The sequence below is a fragment of the Gadus morhua genome, chromosome 20 (genome assembly GCF_902167405.1).
Source record: "Gadus morhua chromosome 20, gadMor3.0, whole genome shotgun sequence".
Taxonomy (NCBI): domain Eukaryota; kingdom Metazoa; phylum Chordata; class Actinopteri; order Gadiformes; family Gadidae; genus Gadus; species Gadus morhua.
The window spans coordinates 15,486,985-15,513,485 of NC_044067.1; the positions used below are offsets into that span (position 1 = coordinate 15,486,985).

The following is a 26,501-nucleotide window of genomic DNA, read 5'->3' on the forward strand; positions in this document are numbered from 1 at the left end:
TATATGGATATACAAGGCCTAGGTGTATGGTCTGTCAACTTGAAACAAAGTGTTTTTTTTACCCCCATAAAAATCCTCCTGTACGTATGAGGTTGAACTCCAACAACAGCATAGAAATCCATGCCCGAATTGAAGATATCTTTTTATTTTTTGTAATGAACGTAAGAAAAAACAAATTCCACAAACAGATTTGTTATTATTGTAGGCAAAACAATTTCTTTTAATACCCCTCAATCCAAAGATGTATGTACACTATTTCAAATCATTAAATGGTACAAACAAATAATGTAATATTGGTTGCGTACATTGGTAGAAAACTTAAAAAAATACATTGTATTTGGACCCCACGGAACATCGTTTCTTAAAATTAATACAATTTGTTTGCAGCAAGGACATGGAAGACCTGAAATTCACACTGAACACTGCCATTACTTCACCATATACACAAATGAACAACAGTGCAAACTGCAAATGCTAATACTCCCTTAGGGCCAGCAGAAGGTTTTGTGGAATATAATACAGGCCTGAGTACATTAGGTTCTCTTTAAATGCACAATCAATCAATGACAACATTTTTGTGTGTGTACAAAAATGTCATGCATGTACGGCTGAACAGTTTTTTGTTTGTCTCGTCTCAAAAGGCAGCACGATGATACACTTAACGTTAATTATTTGATAAATTATATTATACAAACTACATTATGGGAGCCAGCTTCCCAACATTCTCTCTCAGATCATATTTTAATATTCACTTGGAAACGCTAGAAGTTTCCTCTCATAGCCTGACATCATGTTTGATAAATAGTGAAATGAAGGGCCGTGCGGACCAGACAGACTCCCGCCACACTGAATGTTCCTGTACACGTCAACACACCGGAGAGTGGCTCCGCTTAAAGCAGACGCAACCAACAATAGCCGGGGTGTCCATGGCAACCAGAAAGCGCGGCCCACCACCCTCTGTGTGAACCGGTGCGTTGACTAAAGCCACTCTTTTGTTATTTTTCTCCATCCCCCCCCCCCCCCCCCCCCTTCCCTCTTCCCTCTCTCTGTCGGTGATGTGATCCTAACTTCCAGGTAGCTTTCAGGAGAAATTAAAGGTGTCCCCCTTGCGTTGAATTTACCACTTTCCAGGAATGGGCGTTCCGCACTCGTACCACCCTACGTAGGTGGAGTGGGAGTTCCCGCCGATCTCGCCAAAGTGGACAGGTTCCTGGCGCATGGCTCGGTAGAAACCTGGTGCAGAGAGAGAGAGAGAGAGACACATGAAGTTCCCTTAAGCCTATTTACCTATGTACAGTTACAGTTAGGCTAGCGTAACTGTACATAGGATATGTAAAGTTGACGTAACGCAGTGTTATAACACTATGGTGAACCCTCCAGGTTTAGAGGCCTCTGTTGGATCGCAGTCCTAGTTCTGCATTACTTGGACTGCATTTCTAGGAACCTTGTTTGTCCCCTTAGTTTAATAGCTTTAAATACCTTAAATAGTACCTGCTTATACGTTTACAGATTTATTCCACCAAAATACTACTGAAAGTGCACCCTCCTCTATTGCAGGAACAGAATACTGCTGGTTCTGTCTTGGGGCCACAAGTTGGCCCCCAACGTGACGTAACTTCACATTCTCTATGAGGAGCCCAGGAGCAATTCCTTTTGTCGTCACAGTGTGACCTACCTGATTTGCTGGGCAGCTGGTCAGCCATTAGCTGTGAGCCGGTACGCCCATCCAGGAAGGAGTCTACGAACTGACAGTGGTCTTCACCGTGTCCAGTCTGGTCTCCAATGTTGTAGAACTTCCCTAATGGGGGAGGAAGATAGCTTTGTTAGAAACCATCCGGATCTTACAAGTTCACATTCTGTTTATCTCTGCAGATCAGTACTCAGGCCTCGAGCACATTGAAAGAGTTTAAGGAGTGATAGGACCAATCAGCGCTAGGGGCGTTTAGAGGATGAACAAGGAGCCCTCCAGTCTGCAGAATATAAAACCTTCCTCCGCACCCGAGGAAAGCTTAGAAATCGACGGGAGAGATCAAAGCTATTTCATCTAAGGTAAACCAGATAAAGATGTTAAAAGATTAACAAATATACACAGAAGGCTTTTTCTCAGAGGAGAAGAGATTACTTCCAACTGGAGTCGGCCAAAGCAAAGACAGAAAAAGTGTGTCGAATACGTGTTTAATCTGAATGGCTGGAGTTTTTTTAACAGTATAAAGTTGCACCCATATATGGATATCAATGGCTGCCCAGCCACGCCCAGACTGATATTCATTGCACAACGCACACTTGAATATCTGGATGGATTCACATGGCTAGGAGGAAGATGTTAGGGAATTTGGATCATCCATTAGTTTCTTATCATATGTAGAAAGGCTCACCCTGATGATACGTCCACGTCTCAGCAGCACACACCTACCATTGAGTGAGTCGCTCAGGTAGATTTTATATCTCAGCGAGTTGCAGAGCTGGATGCCCACAAACTTGCGGTACCAGGTCCTCTTCACGTACTGTTTTCCATTGCACTCTGAGTATGCGTCGGCTTTGAACGGGAACTGAGTCCAGATGGCGTCTTTCCCTGCGGAGCACAGGAGACAGACAGACATGAGGTCAACCTGTAAATGTGATCTTCTATCGAAGAGGCGCATATCTGCGAGGCCATACTCGGAGCCCCGAGACTTAAAACACCTTTCCCCTGCTGTTATATGACGGGCACCCCATAAATAATAACCCAGAGGGGACTCACCTGAGACGTTCTCGCTGACCCTGGGGTCGGCTGCACACAGGAGAGACACAGAGTGGAAGAGCAATGAGTTAGTTAGTAACAGGAACCCCTTTTTTATCAATCGCACTATCTCTTTGAATCACTCTTTAATTCCACTGATAAAGAACATTGCTTTTGTATTAGCTTCTCAGAATCAATGCCTGTTTGGCATTAAATGTAAGCTTTCAAAATGTGGGGTTTGATTGTTAAAAGACCAGCCGATATTAACCCAGGCACTCTGCTTTTATTTGTTTGTTGTTGGGCCCTAGTAAAACAAAGACAAAGTGTTCTAAAGAAGGATGTGTCCGCAAGAGAATAACAATCAGCTTTTATCGCATGTTTGTTGGTCCGCATCTGTTTTTAACTGTCTCATTAGGGGATTAACAGTATTAATAAATGTAGGTCAGGTGACTATGGCCTAAGCGATGTGTGTGCATGTGTTTTAAATGAGCCAGAGGAGATGTTTGGCAAGCCCAAGTTACCCCTGGGTCTTAATCAGCCGGCCTGGCCCCAAATGGCAGTCCTCTTCTGGAAACCACTCGGCCATGTTGAAATCATTAGACCCCACAACAGCGTAAATGCTCACCTCTGGAGATGCTAAGCTACACTAATCAGAGTGTCGTTATGAGCACTCCACAGAGAGCCCTCACTGCGCACTCTGGAAGGAGTAAGCCCAGGTACACTGTTGCAGCTAGCTCCAGTTAATAGGGATTTTCTCTGGTGTGGTCCAGAAAATGACACACGGGGAGGGGAAAAAGGATGGTGGTGTCACGTTAAAATTGTACCGGGGGCGATCGCCTGTTTCCCGGCAACAGACGATCGCGTCGTCTGTTGCTATTCGGTTAAACAATTAAATACAATACAAATATAATGTAAAAACAAGTTTTATCTAGCGATCCGTTATCTGTATTATGTTATTTCGTCTTTTGGAAACATGAGCCGAATGTTTTTTGCAACCTGCCCGGCAACAGACGATCGCGTCGTTTGTTGCCAGGCAGGTTGTCAAGATGTAAACAACTGATGACGTAGGCCGGTACAATTTTCGCCCCCGGTACAATTTTAACGTGACACCGGCGGTTTCAACCTACCTGACTCTGTTTCAAAACGAAGAGGCTCACTGGGCGGTCCAGATCCATGCTCATTATTTGGCAACACGGTGAATTCATAACTGAGGGGGAAAAACAGACACACATAGAAAACACAGACAGATCACATATTGTTACTTCAATGGACTGACAAAGACACAATATCCATCCTGAGTTCATTGGAATACCATTGAAAATGTTTTATTCTCAGTTTATGTTGTGTAGGCAGGCACACATCCCTTCCAGGCATTTATAGTTACATTAAGTGAAATGTGAAATATGGAACAGCTAGTGGCTTTCCGTAGGTTTTTGTGGGTTTAAGATTGGGTTACTCCCATCCCCTAAAGTGAGAAAACGAGACACTTTGCTTTTTTTATAGTTCAGTACACACACACACGTGCACACATGTGGATGTGTGCACGTAGAGACCTAATGACTATTCCATGTGCTCTTTTCAAATGTACTGGCAACTGTTGAGCCAGCATACTGGGACCTCAGGAAGGTTCTGGTGAATTTGGAGTCCCAGATGCTAGCTAGGGCCGACTGTAATGAAATAAAAACACTTTTTAGAAACTCCACCCAGTTTTACTATGATTTTGTGTAGAAATCCCCTTAGTTTTACTCAACAAATGGTAAAACAAAAGTTTAGTATTTGAATGAGCTCTAGTCCTTTGGTCGTAAAAAAAACAAACATAAAAAGGGCCATATCAAGTCAGCATGTTTCTGCAAGAATCTCCCTTTTATGTGTTGACATGACATACTGTTAACCTCATTATTTAAATGAACGTTTCAAGTGCATCGTCGTAATGCAATGATAAAACACATTTGTATCACATTGTAAGAATATACAGGGTTTATTCAAGGGGTTTGGCTGAAGTATGCAACTGCAACTTTTATCAGTCCGAGTTCTTAACCACACTTGATCTTCAATCTTAATTTTGGTAACAACGCAATTCAACGCAAGGGGGACGGACAACTTTCATTTCTTCAGAAAGCTACCTGAAACCTGGGGATTTTCCGATGGAGATGAAGGCGATGCTCATTGTGTCTCAATCTTAAAGTGATAAGAAAACAAACAAACTTCTAATGATGTTATTAAGGCTTATCAAGGCGCACATTAAGTGCTAAATGATTCCATTTGCCATTAATCCATTGCAATCTCACAGAATTTCAGCCTATTTCCTTCTATTCCTGTTTAGGCAGCTGTAATAGGTGGTGTCTATTCACCCTCCAGGCTACGGAGTCCAGCGGGTGACCAATTACCGCACACTCATGTGTCCAAGCCAGTCACCAATTACCGTGCATTCAAGTTACGGTTAATTACAGCTAAACGAGCTTACGGCTTTTCCCGCTCTGCGGAAGTGCAATCTACACAAAAGTGGACGCATCCCTCTGTGATGTGTCAAGTTTCTTTGACGTTTGTAGATCCTGTTGTCCGTCACTTTAGAACACGTTTCGCGGCATCACCAGCTTCAAGTTGATCATGGCCCTTTCCTGCGCTGTAGCGTGTGTGTGTGTGTGTGTGTGTGTGTGTGTGTGTGTGTGTGTGTGTGTGTGTGTGTGTGTGTGTGTGTGTGGGTGTGTGTGTGTGTGTGTGTGTGTGTGTGTGTGTGTGTGTGTGTGTGTGTGTTTTACCTGCTCTCCGGCTTGAGGTTCTCCACGGCCGTGTGTGTCTGGTTGGTCGTCAGTATGGACACCTCTTCCCCATGGGGACCTTTAGTCGTGGAGATCACCTTGTACTCTGAACCAAAAAGAGGCACCAGTGTGTTTAGCGACGCAAACATTGCCGCAGATGAGTCAGGGAGGTCTGGCACTTCAAAGACCCAACGGCATCGTACAGATGTGAGGTTAAGTGTAGATTGCACCCTCGTTGTTTCAAGAGGGATGGGAACATTAGGCGAAATGCTATTAATCCAGGACCAACCAAAAGGGACTTAGCCTGGAGCATCCTGAAGTGTGGCCTCCTCCTCTCTGACACGCTGTTAGTATGAATGAATGAATGAAAGACCTCCTGATACATTACAGCCTCATTAAGGCTAACCAGCTCTGATGAACTCCTTGTGTGAGGAGGCCTCAATGGGAAACGGCTGTACTTGTGTCCCTGTCTGTGTGTGTGTGTGTGTGTGTGTGTGTGTGTGTGTGTGTGTGTGTGTGTGTGTGTGTGTGTGTGTGTGTGTGTGTGTGTGTGTGTGTGTGTGTGTGTGTGTGTGTGTGTGTGTGTGTGTGTGTGTGTGCGCGCGTGCGTGCGTGTGTGCGTGGGTTTGTTTTGCATTCAAGAAAACCAAGCCAAAGTCCAAACATCACCTCCCGTCATAACAGTCTGAACTGTCTTTTCAAAACATCCATTTCCTCTCCATTGTCTGTCCTCTCTCTCCACACCCCCTCTCCTCCCTCCCCCCCAACCCCCCCCCCCCACACACACACACACACACACACACACACACACACTGTGCACGGTGACCACCACCCGAGCGTACCCCTGGTTGCGTTGTCCGACTTCTCCCAGTCGAGGATGACAAAGGACGGGCAGCCCTCCACCGTCACCACCGTGAGGTTGGTGGGGGGCAGGCGGGGGGCCGCCGTGGCGTTCTGCTCGCCCGCTTCCTCGTCGGGGAAGAAGGTGAGGGAGTTGGTGATGGAGCAGGGCTCGTCCGGCTTCTTGTCCGTCTTGTAGACCACATGGGGGGCTGTGGCGTAGGCCGAGGGGAAGGAAGGCCACCCAACCAAAAGCAAAAGAAAAGTTATGGTTGATTCAGAAAAAGTAGTGGTTCCCTACGTGTGGTTGCCTGATTTGCATATGAGTCTGTGAGAGACTTGTAGGAGCAGTGTGTATTTTAGGAACCTTTTTTCATTCAAACATAAAATAATGAGAATCTGAAAGGTTTTGATGATATCTCGAAAAGGTCCTGAATGTGCAAACAGCCATGAGGCGCAGCAACTAGACTGCTTATAGCTCAGTGTTCTGCGATGAGCACACAACCCCGGAGACATTGATATAGCAGGCAGAGGCTGATTGGGATGAAATGATGTATGTGGGAGCCGATGCATATAAATGTAAGTGTGGGGGTGGGGGGGGGGGGGCGGAACTCACCCACGAAGCGCTTCTTGCCCATGGCGTCGACGTCCGACGCAGGCTGGGAGCGGAATATGGTGGAGTTCTCTGAGATATCAAACCGGGTGACTGAGAGGAAATGTGTGAGAAGAGTTGGCGTGAGGTTGGACGTGCTCTGGAACTCTGTGCTCCTTCTTTTACAGCCTTGGCACCGCTGAGTGGTCATTTAGTGGTGAATGCTCTGGCTCGCTCCCTCGCTGTCTTACCTGTCCCTTGTTCGTTTAGTTTTTTTCATTTTATCCTTTTAGCACACTCTCGCTCTCTCTCTCTCTCTCTCTCTCTCTCTCTCTCTCTCTCTCTCTCTCTCTCTCTCTCTGTCTCTCTGTCTCTTTCTGTCTCTTTCCGTCTCTCTCTCTCTCTCGCTCTCTCTCTCAACTCACTGTATCTCTCTTTTGCTGTCCCTTTGTCTCTTTCTGTCTCTCTCTGTCTCTCTCCCTCAGTCTCTCTGTCTCTCTGTGTCTCTCCCTCTCTCTCTCTGTCACCAATTGTCCACCTTCAACCATGTCTAATTGACTAATTGACTAATTTACAGTGAAACCATGTATGTAGGTCTCAAACAGACACAGTCATTGATGGTCACTAGTACCATTAGATGCTGGAGAAGAGGTGGTTGTGGTTTTGCGCTCTTGTTTGGGCTTGGCCGTCACCAGGGGGAAATGCTTTAGGATGGACTCCTTTTCGCCCTGCTTGAGATCCATGGGTTTATCTAAAGGGAAAGAGGAGGGCGGGAAGGATAAGAGATCAGCTCACTGCTATCTGGGGCTGTCCATGCATTACCGCTTTGAACGCTATGCACGTCACAGGAACTCAGCACGCTGTCCCTGGGGGCGGGAGAGATTAGGGGTCAATCGTTGCATAACCAGCATTGTGCGGTTTGAGAGAGGAGAAGACACAGGATGATTGCACACACACACACACACACACACACACACACACACACACACACACACACACACACACACACACACACACACACACACACACACACACACACATGTATTACAGCAAATATTTGCAGAAGCAAATATTTGAAGAAGGAAAGGAGTGAAACAAATAAGGGTATGCACAAGGACATTAAGCTTCAGCAAACCTGTTCATAAAAAAACCAATAGCAAGCCTTGAATTGAAGCAAAATCATCATGTAAACATTGTATTCAATATCAATTTGGGAAGTGAATAAATACATTTCCTTTACTGAAATAAGAAGAGAGAAATATCTCATTTCTAAATTAGTTTTTCTCCTAATGCTTCTGTGGTGGTAAACCTCACCATGGTGGTCACTGGGTTTCCCCACCAGGTTTGGTCTCTTGCTGACAGGAAGAGAGGGGTGCAGAATCGGAGGGGAGCCTGGGAAAGAGAGTCCATTATAGGGTTAGGTACTACAAATGAAGGCATTTCGGTCGGCACTGTAGGAGAGATGCAGAGTTGAAAATGAGGAATGTCTTTTGCACGGTAGACGCGTGCAATGATATTCTCAGAGATGGTGGATTAGGTGGGATGAACAAGCCTGGGGTGAGCTGGGTGATGATGAATCAGGGGAAAGTATGCAAACACAGACAAATGCAGGCAGCAATAAAGTACATCAAAGTCAGACAGATTTTATGTGAAATGGTGAAAGGTCTCTCATGAACGTGTCACTGTGGTGACCTGCCACATGTCTATGAAAAGCCCTGATGAAAACCATGTTTATATTTAATAACCATAAAACAACCACAGCCTTAACTGCAAAATTCTAAATATTGCAGCCAAGAAATATATATATAAAAAAGAAAATCCTACAATAGGGTTATTAAATTGTAGCTACTTTTATTATTTGTCCATATGTTGAAAAATAATAAATCTGTATTGTTCCTTCTTTGATCTATTGAGTGTTACTTTGCTTTGTTTTTTAAAAGCAGTAGACATGATCATTACTCCAAATCTATGATGAGGTCGATTCTGCCCTCGGCAAATGCATCCATTGTTGGAGGATGGAAAGTGGAGATTTCCTGTGCGTGTTTCACTTCTCGGCTGCGAAGATATTGTCCTGCTCCTATGACAGAGGTCCTACCAACTAAAAATTATCTTAACTCAGACCATCGTTAGTCTCTGCAGACTGTAATTAGCCGTGGCAGCCGTTGTCAGCTCATAAATATTTCCCTTGGCTTATTTTATCCTTGGACCCTGCTGGACATGACCTCCATGCAGCATAAATCAGTGATTTCTGGCACCAACCCCCTCGAGAGATGAGTTGAAGCTAGCAAGAGGAACCCCGATTGCATCTGCTAGCATGTCTCGCTGATTACCACCTACTATACATTTCAAGCACGCTGCCGGATCACACATGGAGCGACTTTAGCATAATGGCAACCATATGCCGAGAGAAAAAGACTTAATTTAATGGCTTAGACAGGTACTAATATACCAACCCCGTACCGCTAATCACAAGGCAGTCAAAAAGCGAACGGAATGATCAAGAAACAAAACTGAGAGTAGACCTAAAAAGGAGCGACTGTCATGCACAACTGGAACGGGAGAGTTGAGATCCAAGCTGGAGTCGATGTGATGTGCATGGGCTATGACGTGCTGCCTGGCAAGGCTCTGCTTTACCTCAAACTATTCCGACGGTAGGTATTTTTTTGGCCCGGGGGTTAAGAGTTGCGGTCGGTGAGGCGCTGCCTCTGGTGGTGCCAGGTCTGATCTGCACAATGTTATCGCACTTTGATGTGGGGGTTAAAACAGCAGTTGGGGGGGGGGTTCTGCTTCTTGTCAGATCCGTGGCGTTTCCGGGAAGATGTGAAACCGTACCCCTTCGAAAAATACCCGGGGTTCACAAACGCATCACAGAGACATGGATGGTTTTAATGAGGGACTTGGTCGTCTGAGAAGGCCTCGAAACTCAAATGCTTCCAAGGAAGGAAAAAGAAAAGATCTACGGAGTACAGTTCAGTGTTTTGCAACAATAAATAATGTCTAACATTCATTCGCCGTTGCTTGTTGTACTTCCATTTCACTTCAGAATGAGACGAAATCATTCAGTCATCGGAGGATAAAAACGAAAAGAGAGATGAATCAGGTGAAGATGCGAGTGACGATGGAGCATAGGGTGGACTGGCGAGATGGTATTAATATATACATCTTTCTGTAGAGCTGCTTCCAGCGAGCCGTGCGGCTCCTTGAAGACCTCTGAAACCGTCCAAGTTTCCAGAAATACCGCGCACACACACACACACCGCAGCTGGGACATGGGACTGAAGCACAAATATCCCTCACAAGCAATGAATGCGAGGGGTGTGAGAGAGAGTCACCACAACGCCATGTGGTCCAGACGTAGGTTACGCTCCTATTAGAGATTGATTTAATTCTCTACCCATTAATTGAAACCTCTGAGGCACATCGGGGAGGTGGTGGGTGGGAGGTGGGGGTGGGCGCCGTGCAAAAAAACAGGCCAAACGGGGCAAACCACATGAAAACGTCCATTTTTCCAGCAGGGCTAAAAAAAGGGCTCCAAGGACAGGTGTCTGCCAAAACTCAGGGTGACAGAGAGGAAAACATTTGGCTTCAGTCTCAGTCAAGTATAGAATAATGACGCTACACAGAAAATACAACGCAGAATGGCTGCACACTGGGAAAGAGGGCAAGCTGCCAAATCACAGAGCAGGAAAATGTCAGTTGAGTCGGCTGAATGAGGGGGGGGGGGGGGGGGGGATGGGTCCCTTCTCAGAGGGAAGGGGTTAGTTGGTGAGGGACGCTCGGATGATGATGGTGGGTTAGTTTATCTTTACCCAGTTTATCTCTGGACCACAGGAAGGGCTTGGGGATAGCATGGCCCTTGTGACGCTCCCCGGAGGCTGCAGAGAGAATAGGCTCTGTTAGGAGAGGCCCACGCGTCTCTGTGTGTCAACACACACAAACCCATCGGCGGTTAAAGAACACAACCCCCGCAACGAGTGAGGTGTGGGCTTAAGAGGATTTAGCCCGCTGAGAGGGAAGTCAGAGAACAAAGAAAGGTTTCACAGAGTGACTTCCCCAATACTGAAGGGTTTTGTCAGTGGGAATACCGCTGGGAAGCTGTGTTCCAGGTTTCCCTATTATAACTTTGTTTATTAACTGGTGGGCCTCTGGAGCCTTTTTATTTTCTTATTTTTGTGGAACTTTGCTGTTGCTACAAAGTTTGCCGGTCTTACTACAGTTATGTGTGTGTGTGTGTGTGTGTGTGCGTGTGCGTGTGCGTGTGCGTGTGCGTGTGTGTGTGTGTGTGTGCGCGCGTGTGTGTGTGTGTGTGTGTGTGTGTGTGTGTGTGTGTGTGTGTGTGTGTGTGTGTGTGTGTGTGTGTGTGTGTGTGTGTGTGTGTGTGTGTGTGTGTGTGAGAGAGAAGGAGAGAGAGAAGGAAAGAGAGTGAAGGCCAGAGAGATGAAGGACAGAGAGAGAGAGAGAGAGAGAGAGAGAGAGAGAGAGAGAGAGAGAGAGAGAGAGAGAGAGAGAGAGAGGGGGGGACAGAGAGAGAAGGACAGAGAGAAGGACAGAGAGAAGGACAGAGAGAGAAGGACAGAGGGAGGATGGACAGAGAGAGAAGGACAGAGGGAGATTGGCGCTGGTGGTGGTGTTGGCTACATCTTGCTTGGCTTGGCAAGCCTGGCGCAGATGCGGTGTGTCCTGGCCAGACATCCCGCCAGGCCAGCATGAGCGAGAGCGTAAATCATGTTAATGATCCTGACCCCAGACACGCCGCTGCGGCTCCAGATTAAGGTGCTAAACTCACACCGCATACGTGGGCCTTGGAGAACCGCTCATGGACGCTCATTAAGAAAATACACACAGCTAAACGGGGGAGAACCAAGGAGAAACGGGAGGCAGAGGCCCATCCTCACAGCCAGCAGACTGCCCCTGAAAAAGCTAAACATCAAAGCCACCGACAGAGTTGCGATAATCCAAATCGCAGACATTTCATTACTTTGTGAGCCCAGCACGAAACATTCTCAGAATGGTAAATGTCTGTGTGTGCGAATGCGTGCGTGCGAGCAGTGTGAGTGGAGTCTGTGTGTGGATATGTCGCCCGTCTGTGTGTACTCAGGTGTGGCATGAGGACCTCGCCGGGGAACGCTGGAGGAGAGAGTGGAGAAAAAGGGGGGAGACAGGGTGTGACATAGTGGTGGATGAGGTAGACGTTTGACAGACATATGCTCCATTACCCCCGGGCACGTTGAAGCGGTGGGTGGAGTTGGACACCCTGGTTGGCCTGCGGGGATCTAGAGGGGAGGCGGGGTTAGCTGCCACCCTGCCACGAGACTGGCCGGTGTTTCGGGCTGCCGGGGTGACACGCGTGGTAGGGCTCTTGGTGGTGGTGGCGGCGGTGGTGGTGGTGGTGAAGGTGGTGGTGGAGGTGGTGGTGGGGGCGGAGGTGGTGGTAGTGGTGGTGGAGGTGGTGGTGGTGGTGGTGGTGCGAGGTACGGCGCCAGTTGAGGGTTTCTTGAAGCCGGTACCTAGACAAGACATCAAGACACATTGAGGGGGTGGAGAGACGGGGGGGGGGGGGGGGGGGTTAGGAAACATCTGCTCCCAAGAGCGGCTCTTACCAGACCTGGATGGAATGAAACGGTGATTGATGGAGACACAACGAGACACAACAACGCACAAAAGCAGATTAGGGATAGAATGAAGATTGAGTGATATGGGTGAGGGTTTCGAAAGGCTGAGACAGAGCCAGAGTTTGGAGCATGGTAGCTTGGGGGATCCCCTGGGGGGGGGGGGGGGTGGATGTGGCTGGGTCCAGAGTAGAGACAGGGATGGAAACAGGATGGATGGTGGTAGTGGAAATGGCGGTGGGGACAATGTACTGTGGAGGATGGAGCAATGGGGGGAAGAAGCAGGGGGACCATCCAACACGTTGACGGACAGTTGGAAGGACCACGGAAAGCGCAGGGGGTCCCGTGTGCGCCGATGACAACATGTAACGGGGCGAGCGTGTCATCATGTTTACCCTGCTTGTTACTACTGGCACTCTCGGCCGCCAGGGCGGGTCTCGGCAGAGGCTTGCCCACCTCGTGATGACTAGGTGCTGTGTGGAAGAAAATTTGCTTTTTTATCTGAAATGGCCTACTTTAAAACAACACTTTTCATGAATTAGGCACCTAGACCATCATCATGTAACTTTTGTTGGTTGTTGGTTATAGCTTAGAACAACGTAAACATGTCAATCCAACACATAGAAGACAACGGTAATATAAAACACAAACATGTTTTGATCATGTAGTTATGACTGTTACATCACTGGTGGGAAGAGGTCATTACCCGTTGGGACTCGCAGTCCTGGGTTGACCCTGGGACGCCGGGTTTGTGGTGTGGCCTGAGACTGACGCCGAGGAAAAAGGTTTTTGAGGTGAGATTTCAGAGTCTCTGCCTTGGGCTGGGGTTGGATTTTTGTTTGTGGCTGCGGCTTGGGTGTGATCTTTAGCCTGGGTAGGATTTGGGGTTTAGTCTTTGGTGGGGATTGTGGCTTGGGTCTAGCCCGGGGGTTGGGTGGCAGAGCCTGCTGGGGCCTTGACTGAATGACTTGTTTTGGTTTCTGTTCAAACCTAGGCCCTGCTTTGGTCTTTGGCAGGGGTTGTGTTTGAAACCAAGGCATGGTCTTATTGTGAAGCATAGAATGAGTGACGCTGGGGGTTTGGGACTGGTGATTGGTCTTTGTAGGAGGAAGTGACGCAAGGGACAGCCGGAGCTTGGTTCGAGCCTGGGTCTGAGTAACATGGGGACGGGGTTTGGACTGGGGAGTGATTTTAGGGGGAGGTGGTCTGAGATTCTGCAGAGGATGGGTTTGAGTGGTGGTCTGCGTATTGACATCAGTTGGAAGGGGCTTTGGCTGGACAGGACCACTTGTTTTGGGCACTAAAGACACGATAGTGGTGGAAAGGGGGAGTTTAGGAAGGACTCTGGGAGCTGGAAGAACATCCAAGAAAGGAGGGAAGACAGATCTGGAGTGGTCTTCTCCTAGGTTGTGCAAAAGAAAACAGTACCGCCAAGATGGCATAATACTGCACAGTGAGATAATATATCACATAGAAGGTCCTGTATGACAGTAGGAAAAGAAAAGGTTTAGTGCCTTAAAAATAGATAAAAGCAGGAATATAAATAATAATTGAGCACAGCACAAATTTAAAGCAATAAATGTTGAGGCCAATAGCAGCTGGCTTGAGATCTCTCAGCACTTTTCCTGGAGCAAACAGTAAGTTAGACAATGACTTCTCTATGGCATGAGACTGATAGCAGTGGTTCCATTTAGACGGCAAGCAGCCCACATGGAGGAGTTTCCAATGCAACAACAATACAACAGTATCCCTGCGGAGCTCAGCTACCAAGCAACAGTGAAGGAATGGTATCCAAATCCATGAGGTTATAGGATGCCTTGAAGCATCAGGCTCAATGGCTGCTTATTGATCACCTGCCTTGGGATTTTGATGGACCATTCCAGATTGATTATTCAATCTGATCATAGGTTTTCCTCACGGAAAAACTAAGGAGTAAGGCAGAGAGGGAAAGCCAACAGAGAACACCAGTGCAAGCAACGGAGCGTTCTAGGCCATCGGTACCTTAACTCTTTTTTATGGCCCTATAAGGTTTATATGACTGTTGTGTGTGTTTAGGAAAGTGGTAAGGTTGCTAAGGAATACTGAGATCAACACGCCACCATGTTCATTTATGGAAGTGTTTGTTCTTGTTGCTGAATGATCATTAACGCTAAATGTGAAAATGTCTGACAATGAAAGGTATCTGTCTTAGATAACGACGTAGGGAGGATGAGTTCATGGGTGGAAAAAATAACATACCGGACATAAGCAGCAGATTTCTTATTCCATTTGTAACATTTTGTTTGCTGCTGCTGGAAGTGCAATTTACCTATCTTATCTACCTATCTATCTATCTATTAGATACTGGAAACTAGTGAAATAACTCTACCATATTCATAGATTTTGGTATAGGTCTTAATCTGTATTCAAATATAGAATTTGCTTTGCACCTCATGCTGGCAAACAAACATGTCCTGGCCTTGACACTATATCACTAAGGAGTACACGTCGTATATGTCCACATGGGCAGTAATAACTGCTACCATGAGCCATTAAAATTACAACAATGATTTGGCCATAATATTGTGCAACAAAAGCCGCCCTATGCTTGGGTTTTCGTTATGAACCTACTAAAGCAGTCCGCTTGCATCACAGAAAAGTCCTGATTAGGGCATGCCAACCTTGCTCATGCAGCGCTGTCCGACTAGGCAAACTTTAGGACTCCATCGGCCAAGCCTGTGATTAAGCACGGCCGCGCCAGCAAAGTGCTTCAAATAAAACACCATGAATGTTTACCCATGAGCAGTTTGAGCAGAGGGTTTGTGGTTCCGGGGTTAGACAGAGAATTCTGTCTAGTGGCGTGGGTCGGAGCTGAGGAGTATAACATATGTTATGTTATATGGAGTGTGTCCTTCACTTAATTTGGTGTTGATAAAAAAGTACCTGCATATTTCCTGCAAAGGTATATTCAGAGAAAAGAGACGGAGATTGATGGACGACACACACGAGGAAGGTCAGAAACAGTGGAAGAACATTTTATAAACCTGTAAGCCTAACTTTAGGTCAGAGGCGTCATTACCAAGGGTTGCTTTTGGGCCTAATTTCCGGGGGACAGGCAGCCTGCCCTGGGTCCTGTTATGAAGAACTGAGAAGTAAAACATGGAAGAGATTTATTACGTCAATAATACATATCATATCAGGCATTGCAACATATTCCATGTACGGGCACCACAAATAATGATTCAAGTGCTGTGAAGAAAAAATGACTTTTCCAAGTCAAGCCAATTATCTCAGACAAACAATGTCAGCGTAAGGCTTCATGCCTCTCACATCCAGCCAACCTATGAGATGAAGGTTGTGAAATAAAAATCAGGAGGATGAGGCCTTATCTGAAAAACAACAAATTGACTCAGAAGTCTTCCAGCGCACAGACTAATAGCGGGGGGACACGGAGGAGAAGGGCCAACGACGTTTCTGAGCAGCCATAAATCCCGGAGGCCTGTAAAAACTTTGCTGGTGTTAAACTGGGTTCAGAGAGATTGACCGACATCAGGAGTAGCTTCCTATTGGCTTACCAGGGCGAGGCGGGAAGGGGAAGGCGCGTGGGCCTCCGGCGAAAGGTTTCTGCTGGGGGAAAGGATAAACAAAAAAACAGTGATGAAGACAGTGTTTGTAACGCATCGAGAGGCCCGATCTGTCAACGGCTCAGAGTAAGTGCCACTATCACCATATCGAGAGGTTTTGACTTTTTCACAACTGACGTTCCGTCCCCGTGCGCCAATTTCTCTGTGTTACATAAGCCAATGGCTTGCTACATCCCATCAAACGCCTGAACGCAACCATCAGGAATAGGTTATCCCAGTTTTCCTTCGAAAGTGCCAATGTTGTGAACGAGCGGACGTGGAGGCCACAGGCACCAGACCCAAACCACATTGCACAGCCGGAAACCCTGTCGCCAGAGGTCCTTTCGCTCCGTCTTTGTCCCTCCTTTTAAATACTCCAGTCGGACGCTGAGCCAGCCGTGGGTACCTCGACTCTGGCTGTGCTCACGCTGTTTCCATGCAATAGTTGAATGGAAACTCAATGATCAGAATATCCTTCAGAACACATTACACTCACATTACACTCACTCACAGGGACGGACTCACATTACACTCAGGTTTACACTCACAGGGACTGACGTAGCTCAGGATGTGGAGCAGGTTGACTTCCAACCGGAAGGTTGCTAGTTCTATCCCTGGCTGAGTGTCGAGATGTTCATAAGCAACGTTCCTAAGTGTCAAGACGCCTAACCCTAACTATTCCCGACGAACTGACTGATGCCGTGCATGGTTGCCTCCACCGTCGGATTGTGAATGTGTGTATGAATGGTTGTAAGTCGCTTTGCTACACAGCATTTGTAGCAGTTCTTCTGTCTATGTGGGTTGTTCACGGTCATTCGACCTGAGATCTTGTCTTTGGTGAGGTGGAGGAAGTGCACCATAACATAACATTTAAAAGGGTATCAGTCACCAATAGGATTCAATTGACTTTTTTTCCCATTTCAAAACAACACATACCGTAGGCTTCACTTGACGGGGTTTGTAGGGTTTCTGGATAGGTTTGTCTGGAAATAACAATGCAAAAGAATGTGAGTGTGGTGGAACTCACAGGAAGAAGGGGAATTAATGAAAAGCACGACATTTCAAACATCTCTTCCGTCAGGATCAAGACAAGCAATTGAGACTCATACAAAGAGTGGCTTAAGCTTTGCTTGTGAATTGCCTGAACAAATAAACAGAAATTGTTTTGGTTCTCTTTACGGCGCACCACAAACCCAACAATATTTATGTGAGAGAGCTGAGGTTGCATACCTCCAATGTTGGTGTTGTGGATGACTGGCTTGCTCCACGTTCCGGGCCGATCGGGCCCATTGGGTTGCACACCAAACTCATAGGCTGTGTTGGGTTTGAGGTTATCGATGACTGTGTCGCTGGTGGGGCAGGTTTGGTAGTTCCACTTCCTGTGTCTCTCACGATAACGCACCGTGTAATGCCTGGGGGAAGACATAATGGATCGGTAAAGCAATGAGCTCATCGGATTTGTCAGATTATAGATTTATAATGAATTGACCGCATGTAGGATCATGGCCGAGTTGAGTTTGGGACACATGGTTTAGTTTTCTTGGCTGTCACAGTGATTGTGACTTTATTTATCTCCTGCACCATATTTCAATGGTGCAGGAGACAAAGGTGAAACTAGCATGTCCAAGCCAACTGTCAAGTATTATTCCCAAACTTCTCTGTGCATAGATAACTAAATAGAACCTTTGAAAGGAAGATCTGTTTTCTGTGGATTATTTAAAGAGAACCTCTAAACGCACTGTGCACTCCTATAGGCTGATAGCCAAGAAGATCCATACTTCCAGTCAGCCACAATAACACCTGCATGCTCCCACATTGCAAACAGATTGAAGCCAATGCCCATACAGTGGTGTGGTTTTAATATTCGGTTGGCACATCCCGTTTCGCAAACCCACCCTACACCTCCAGTCCATGGCCGGCACGCAGTCCAATGGACCAACACCACCTTACGCCAATGCAACTCAATGCTTGATATCAGAACCGTACATAACAAGTCACACAATCGCCCTTGCACCCTTCCTCCCTTTACAGCCATCTTCTTTCTTTCATTGTTTTTCCTGGGGTTGAGGAGTGTATATGTGGTGCTTTACGGGTGTGTTAACTCACCCCTCTTCCAGACAGTCATTCATGATGTTGCCCTCGTAGGGGGTCTTCAGCAGAGTTCCCCAGGACAGGAGCACTGACGTTGGGGTCACTGAGCCAATGACCAGATGCAGTGGCTTCTCCACTTGTACCTTGCCTGAGATAGGATGAGATAGGATTAACATGCCGTTTCAGACGCAACTCTCAAGATGTCTGATACAAAGTGCTGGTTTGTGTAAATTTGGTAATGGAACCTTAGGGGCGCCTTTGGTGTTTACCTGTGCACTGTTTCTTCACGTCATTGAGTGGAATAGGCTGGACAGCGATGAGGTACTTGGGCTCAGCATCTATTAGAGGCAAAACAGGGATGAAGATGATGATTATGATGATGATGATGATGTGGATGATGATGGTCATGACGATGTGGATGATGATGATGATGATGATGATGATGATGATGATGATGATGATGATGATGATGATGATGATGATGATGTGGATGATAGGCTATCTCCTTCAGGAGCCTGTGGCTGCCAAGTTCTGATCAAAGACCAAGACACGACCGGAGGAAAATGCCTGTGACATTTGGACGATGTTGGGCACAACGTCAGGGATTTGTGGAGAGAGGAGCCTCGGAGCCACAGGCCTCGTAGATTGTTTGTGTGATGTGTGTGTGGTATGCGTTTCCCTCAGAGGAGGCTGAGAATCTAGCCGTGACCGAAAGGGTTCAGATGCAACGCACGTGTTTTACAGCAATACGGACATTCCCCCGTTTGTCACGCTTACCAGGATACATCTTGTCCGATTTTCCCACACACACCCACATCCACCCACACACACACACACACACCGTTGTGAAAACCTCGCATCAGCGTCTCCGTCTTACCCATCTCCGTCTCGTACGGCTGTCCGTTCTCCGGCAGCTGGATGAACTGCTTGGAGAACATGCTGCCGCCGTAGCCCAGGATGTAACCCTCCAGCTTGGTGTCAGCGTTGGGCCGCAGGAACTTCATGATGATGGTGTCCCCAGTGGCGTTGATACGCACCTTCATGTTCTGCCGTCTCACTGCATGGGGGGGGGGGGGGGGGGGGAGGGGGAGTGAGAGAGGGGGGAGAGGAGGACAAGGTTTTTATCTTCTTGAGAAAAATGGAGATGGTGATTCCAAGGTTTTGGTTGGATGCCTGGTTCATGTCGTGACACAAACGTTCAATCACATGGTCCTTTGTAAGGGAAATAATTCAGGAAAGATCAATATGGGATCACGTCTAAGAAGGAATTATTCGCTCAGTTTGATTTCCAGGGAAACAGTGTTTTATCAATTGAACAATGTTTCAGGGTTCAGTTTCAGGGTTCTGATGTGCTCAAAGATTTGTGGGAAAGCATTTCTAACTGGTGGTTTCCATTATTTCAAGGGTGGGGATGGTACTCAGCTTGTTTTTGTGTTCGTAGAAAGGTTTAAATGTTATTATAAGAGATATAAGGCATTTAACACAAACATGCATCGTAAATCTATGCTCTTCTCTACCTATTAGCACAAACAATGCTTCTCCTTTGAAAACAGGCCTCGGAATCAGACCTGAGGCAGCAATAAAATTGAATCTGTAAACACTTGGTTAGAACTTGAGGTCAGCCAGAGGAGAGTTGAACCCCATTGGCAATAAAGCTTTATAAAATATTCCCCACCAAAACCTCACAAAGACAGGCAATACAAACAGTCATAAAACAAGAAATCCTTTACCCAGCGAGCGTTAGACCATGACCACAATTTACGGCTTTACAACAACTTCAAGTTGCACACGCTTGATCAAACAGTTGAAATGAGGACAGGAACACTTTGCGCGTAGGCCTACTGCTTCATGCAAGCTGACAGTTTGCGGCGGATAGAATAGTTTAGTATTACTTTCTTAGTAGGCCTACCTTGCTCATAAATTAATGTCAGTTTAGAACTTATGACGAAATGTGTCATATTTAAAGCTTTGTGGGTGTGCATGTGTGTGGGAATGTGTGTGTGTGTGGGGGGGGGGGGGGGGGTGAATATGTGTGTGCACTTATGTCTGTGAAAAGGTGTGCGTGTTTGCATGTCTATGAGTGTCTGTGTGTGTCTGTGTGTGCACGTTCTTGGGCGTGTGTGTGTCCGCAAGTGTGTGTGCACGTTCATGCATGCATGTATGAGTGCATTGGTGTGTGTTCTTGCGTGCATGTGTGTGTGCGTGTGTATACAAAACATGTAAATAAACCAAGTACAATCAAGTGAGCGGGTGGCATGTTTACAGGATGTCTTCCAAGGTTTTGATACATAATAATAGCAGAGTTCTCGTGTGTTGAGCTGTGTTGAGCTCCGTTGTATTGCTGCGTGTAACCTTGGTTTCACTATTCAGTGGAGAGGGAGACGGTGGAACTGTGTTTCAGCGGGAACGCCAGCGCTGTGCGGGGCCAAAATCACACACACACACACACACACACACACACACACACACACACACACACACACACACACACACACACACACACACACACACACACACACACACACACACACACACAAAGAGCGACAGTGGAAAAGCAGGGGAGACTCCAATTTGGAAAAACTGTGCCGGCTGCACGTCGACAAGTTGCATGTTTCCTATCAAAAGATGCATGTGTTTGGTTGCTGCCTGCTATAGTTCCAATCAAATGAAACACACAAACAAAACAATAGTGTGGCTGCCTGGTGCCTTGGAAGGAGTTCTCCGACTGCATGAAACATGAGGACACTTCTGGCAGAGCTCGCAAAAGGCCAACGCAAGCGAACCCTGGCGGAGTCCCATATGAATCCCGCCCCACACCCCGGCTCTGGGCCTGCTCCCTGACTTGGGACAGCAACATGCATCAGTATTTCCAGGCTAAGATGAATTAGTCTTAAGAAAACATGTCCAGCTATGGGTCCAACAACCAATCCGATAAAAAGCTAAAATATCAACAACAAGCTAATCCAAAAGGATTGTAAGGATATGAAGTCGCTAAAGATCTGTGTTTGTGTTTTTGTGTGTGTGCGCGTGTGCGTGTGTGTGTGTGTGTGTGTGTGTGCGTGTGTGTGTGTGTGTGTGTGTGTGTGTGTGTGTGTGTGTGTGTGTGTGTGTGTGTGTGTGTGTGAATTTGTGTGTGCGTGTGTGTATTTGTGTGTGTGCGTGTGTGTATTTGTGTGTGTGTGTGTGTGTGTGTGTGTGTGTGTGTGTGTGTGTGTGTGTGTGTGTGTGTGTGTGTGTGTGTGTGTGTGTGTGTGTGTGTGTGTGTGTGTGTGCGTGTATGTGTGTACATGTGTGTGTGCCTGTGTGTATCTGTGTACGTGTGTGTTTGGGGCATGCGTGTCCGTTCAGGTGTGGGTGGCCATCTGCATTTAGGCGGCATGAAAAGAACATGTACATTCCAGCCAAGGATGTATGGTGTGGCTTATATAATTGGATGTAACACAGACATTGCAGTCGTACTTTGCAATACCCTTCTAGCTCCTCACGCATCTTCATCTCCGGGAAGGGAAAAAAACGTTGCATCACATGACCAGAATGTACGGGAAGGGGTGCTGTCGAACGCAGGTCTTTAGGTATTTCGTTTTAACCATGACCCTGACCTGTGTAGACAGGATAGATTAGTCCCCACGCAGAACAGGATTTAGCTATAATTGACCCTGCAACCTCACAATATCACTCAATGTTGGACGTCTTTAAACAGTAAATTCCATTGAATCATACTCACAGCGCAGGATAAATGCCTCTAATTTGTCAAAAGATGTGTTGCTCCCTGTTCCTCCCTACTTCTGCATGGCTCATGTTGTTAAACATTTGAGTACGACCCTTGGCAGACAGACGGGAAGACGGAAACTGTTTAAAGCTCACATTTTAATTATGATCTTTCATCCCCTCATAATTGAGTGATAATTTATGGAATTCATAATTTCAAGCCAATACTGAATCCCCTCACAAATCCATAGCCGATAATCTATTCAAATCTCTTTTTTTAATTCAAAATGTTGGATGGATGAATGTCTGTGAAATACATTATGTATTCCCAGAAGGGCTCCCTGCTCACTGTGGAACTGCAATGGAAACAACCGCTCTGGCTTCAACAGCCATAACATGATTTCATCAATGTGTTGAGGATCTGCCAGTAAACAAGACTATCAGACAATAAAACATGACACATAATTCAATAAACATTTCATTTGCCTGGTTCTTTTTTTCGGATTATTTTGAAAACGACTGTCAAAGAAATGGAGGAAGTGTTTTGATGGGACGGATTTGGAATTGGAAAGCGCCGGCAACTGTGCTCGGGAATACGCCATCTTGGCTCTGGATCCGTGAGGGATTGTCCTTGGGGAGAAGGAGGGGGTCAATAGGGTTATCTATGTGTCAGATCAGAACAAAATGTGTTCACACGTGCGGGGGTGTGTGTATGTGTGTGTACACGAGTATCCAGGACGCCCTCTCAATGTTTTGCAACATGGTCGTGTGGAATTCCGACAGTGTGGAAAGGAACCTTGGTGGGAGTAATGGAGGCCGTCTTGGAAATTACAAGTGTCTCAAAGTAATGCAGTTATGTCAGTTTAGCCACAGCGTGCAATTAAATCCCACATCCTGCTGGGTGTTTTGCTCCATACAAACCTCAACCACACACGCACGCACACACACACACACACCCATGCAAGCGCACACACGCATACCCACACAGACCCACACAGATGTACGGACACATGCACACACATGTGCAAGTGCACACACACATGCACACGCACACACACACACACACACAAAAGCTCACACATGCATTGACAAGCACACACACACACACACACACACAAACATGCAATCACACATATGCAGGCACAAAAACGCACACACATACATGTAAGCACAAACGCACAAACACATAGACCCACACACATCCACAAATACGTAGGTACACATGCAGACACACACACAATCCCACTCTTCCTTTCTGCTAACAGGTTCTTAATTCCTGACAGATTTGGGAATGTCCTGCCAATCTCAGGTTGCTGTTTTTTATGAGGAGAGGTGAATGGGGAACCGTTTGTCTGATTCTTTAACAGCCCCTGGTATGGATAACATGTCTATTTTTTATTTATTTCTTCCATGGACTATACAAGGAAATCAAAGGGCCAAACCCAGAGCCAGCGAGCGCTGTCTTAATTCAACTCTGGAAAATACTGATAGTTCCAGCCATACCTCCATTCAATGTTCTCCTCCAAACAACCTGTCCGGTGAAGCCACCGTGACATAATCACCGGCATGGTAGCGGTCGGAACCGCGTCTCGGTGGGGGGGGAAAGAGGTCTTTAGCTGGCAGCCGCAAACCAGCTGGCAGGAGCCTTGCTTAGGCTCCTTCTCCTGCCTTCTCTCCTGCCTTTGCTGCTCTCTGCGGCTGGTCCGTCTACTCTCACACTCTATCTTCACATGTCAGAATCGGGCGGACAACAGCTGTTTCCCCAGTTTTCTTCTCATGACGTTTTCTGCCTCTTCCACCGCCGCTCCCCTCTCTCCTCTCACTCCTCTCCTCCCGCCCCAGCTCCACTCAATCTCCCCTGGCCCATATCTGTCTCTTCCCCCTGCCGTCTTTCACTTCGCTGGCCCGCCGTCACCTTGTGCTAAATCCCCCAAATCCGCTTTTCCTTCTCCTCCGCTCCACCCGTCATTCATATTGTCCATCTACTCCGGTGTAAGTTACAGGTTTACACCTGATACAGACTGGCCCCAGTTAACACCAGATATATAGGCCCAGATTAACACCAGATTCACACAGAGCCAGGTTCACACCAGATACAGAGAGCATATGTTTACACCAGATATTGACAGGCCCAGGTTTGGCCCAGATACAGGTTTGGCCTCGTCCAATTAGAAGTATAAAATCTAAAATCACCATAAGGGGAAAAAGTAACATTTGCCATGGTTGTACTGTACGTTTTGGCAATTTGCCAACTGCCCAATATCATATGAAAACTGCACGTTATTTATGTGTCAGCAAACATAAATAACATAATGATCCAAAGAGTCTCCGGAAGATTTCCCCCCTCAAATGTGTCCCCTGAATACAGGCCCAGATGATTTTATTACACAACAACACCAGACATCACGAACAAGCACTAACTCACACACTGCACTTGAAACCACTCCAGCACCACTTGCCTGGCCTGACTCAGATCGTGTGTCTCAATATGGAGACGTAGGGCAGCCTCGCCAACTACTTCTCCGTATCAATCTAGGCACCTGGATGTGGACCTTGAGCTGGGCTTCAAAGCCCAATGTGTACACCCTTTCATCTAGCTCCCGGGGCTCCGTATTGTTACTGTCTGCGGGCCAAGGTCTGCTAGTAACACACTGAAAGCCACTGGAGCGCCAAATGCACAATGTCTTCTTTTCCACTGTGCCCGCCTCTCCTTACAGACTGAGCGCTCCCTACAGACTCAACATCTAATCACCTTAATTCCCCTCAGCCCGACTTCAACTCACAGAAAACAGATTAGTGGTCCAGGGCCAGAGAAATATGTATAAATATCTGTTTTTGTGCATGTGTGTGTGTGCGCACGTGTTTGTGTGCCTGTGTTTGTGTGTGTGTGTATGAGCACGTTTGAGTGTTTGTGTTTGTGAATGTGTGCGTGTATGTATGTGCGTGTGTGTATGTATGTGTGTGTGTGTGTGTGTGTGTGTGTGTGTGTGTGTGTGTGTGTGTGTGTGTGTGTGTGTGTGTGTGTGTGTGTGTGTGTGTGTGTGTGAGTGTGTGTGTGTGTGTGTGTGTGTAGTGTGTCTCTGTGTGTCTCTGTGTGTGGCAAAATAGATAATTAGGAGACAGTAATGTGGAAAGTGCACAGGAAAATGTGGTGTTTTCCAGGGCTGTCGTGAGAATCCTAATCAGACGGGAAGCTCAATGCAGTGTAATCCGCGTAGTAAAATAAATCCCCCTTTTATAGCTGTTTCACAGCATGTCTGCTTACAAAGGGCATTGAGGGAGGCGGGGGAAGGATTACAGGCTTTACATTGCACGTTTAGCCTCCACCTTTACAATATAAAATAAACAGTGGATCTGTATTTGTTGCTTCGTCCCTGTGAATTGTATATTAACTGGGGATAATGTAAAGTGTCTGCGGTTTAATTAGAACCAGCCGGATGTCTGCCTGACTGTTAGAGCTTTGATAGGTCCTTTATGAAACCATCAGACGCTGCTTGCGGGACTCAGTGAATACAAGTAATTAGACAGACTCGTAAAGCATGTAAATTGTCTTCCTGGTCGGTGAATCAGGCACACTTCTGGGAAAGCCATCCCAGCGGGTGACCCCCGACCTTCAGCCTGGTACTGGTTTTGTTGGACACATGAGCAGCCTCTGAGTGGGTCTGTGCTGCTCAGGTTTTAAGAGAAATGTGCTGTAACCCACATGGACCATAAACAGAGCCATGCTTGCAGAGTTCGACACCTTATGCTTAAGCACTCTCTCTCTCTCTCTCTCTCTCTCTCTCTCTCTCTCTCTCTCTCTCTCTCTCTCTCTCCTCTCTCTTTCTCTCTCTCTCTCTAGCAAACTCAAGTTTTGTGCAAATGAAAGGTGCAAATCGCACATTTTGCATACAAAATGGAATCTAACAAGGCTTATGAGCAAAATATTGTGCATTTGCATTTGCAACACTTTCAGATAAAAATCCCTCCCATGCATGCATTAGATATCCCAAAAATCTCTTCTGCTGCATCAAATAACACACAAAACAGGAAAGTGTGCAGCCGTCTCCTCTAGCGACTAGCTTCTATCTCTAGGCAGGACATGCAGGTGAAGCCTACCTCTACTCCTGATGGGCGCTCCCGCCGAACATATCCCGACGACGATGACCGCAAGGAGGAAGAGGGACCCCAGGGTGCTGTTTGAGCGACCCATCATCATCATCATCATCATCATCAACAGTGTCTGCCCGGCTCAGGATCTCCAATACTGCAGCACCTCTGACGTACACGCTCCTGGTTCACAAATCGTGGTCTGCAGGAGCCCTCAGGAAGGAAGTCTTGTGAAAGGCGGAAAGTAACGAGATAAGCAGGTGTAGGATGGCTGCTCAATATGTAGGAGGGCAAAACCGACTGGCCCTGGCAGAAGATCCTGGAGCTCTTTCAGGGTGTGTGGTTGAGTGTGTGGTTGAGTGTGTGCGAGTGTGTGGTTGTGGCTGGACTACTTCTCTGAGGTGAGGTCTCAGGACTAGTGCAGCTCTCTGGACTGGGCTGGCTGGATGTGCCTGCTCCATCTATACCTCAGAAGAACAGAAGGGAGGAGAC

General features: G+C 46.8%; 1 protein-coding gene across 14 annotated transcripts in view; it reads right to left on the minus strand.

The window, feature by feature from the left end:
• Positions 1–87: 87 nt before the first annotated feature.
• Positions 88–26,501, minus strand: part of abi3bpa (ABI family, member 3 (NESH) binding protein a) — a 26,506-nt gene continuing 92 nt past the window's right edge. Inside the window, exons 1-23 of one of the 14 annotated variants that reach the window (XM_030343307.1) lie at positions 26,019–26,501; positions 19,090–19,269; positions 18,482–18,550; positions 18,228–18,360; positions 17,352–17,533; positions 17,058–17,104; positions 16,074–16,125; positions 15,578–15,643; positions 15,295–15,369; positions 13,226–13,921; positions 12,915–12,992; positions 12,127–12,417; positions 10,720–10,785; positions 8,225–8,302; positions 7,542–7,661; positions 6,935–7,024; positions 6,321–6,530; positions 5,479–5,584; positions 3,847–3,926; positions 2,741–2,770; positions 2,414–2,572; positions 1,676–1,798; positions 88–1,233 (exon numbers count right to left, since the gene is read on the minus strand). The exon at positions 26,019–26,501 is cut by the window's right edge and continues 92 nt beyond it. In XM_030343307.1, coding sequence (XP_030199167.1) covers positions 1,118–1,233; positions 1,676–1,798; positions 2,414–2,572; positions 2,741–2,770; positions 3,847–3,926; positions 5,479–5,584; positions 6,321–6,530; positions 6,935–7,024; positions 7,542–7,661; positions 8,225–8,302; positions 10,720–10,785; positions 12,127–12,417; positions 12,915–12,992; positions 13,226–13,921; positions 15,295–15,369; positions 15,578–15,643; positions 16,074–16,125; positions 17,058–17,104; positions 17,352–17,533; positions 18,228–18,360; positions 18,482–18,550; positions 19,090–19,269; positions 26,019–26,133 — 3,162 coding nt within the window. In that variant the 5' untranslated portion in view covers positions 26,134–26,501 and the 3' untranslated portion in view covers positions 88–1,117. The remainder of the gene's footprint in view (positions 1,234–1,675; positions 1,799–2,413; positions 2,573–2,740; positions 2,771–3,846; positions 3,927–5,478; positions 5,585–6,320; positions 6,531–6,934; positions 7,025–7,541; positions 7,662–8,224; positions 8,303–10,719; positions 10,786–12,126; positions 12,418–12,914; positions 12,993–13,225; positions 13,922–15,294; positions 15,370–15,577; positions 15,644–16,073; positions 16,126–17,057; positions 17,105–17,351; positions 17,534–18,227; positions 18,361–18,481; positions 18,551–19,089; positions 19,270–26,018) is intronic. The other 13 variants (XM_030343308.1, XM_030343310.1, XM_030343309.1 and 10 more) reach the window with 13 other exon arrangements.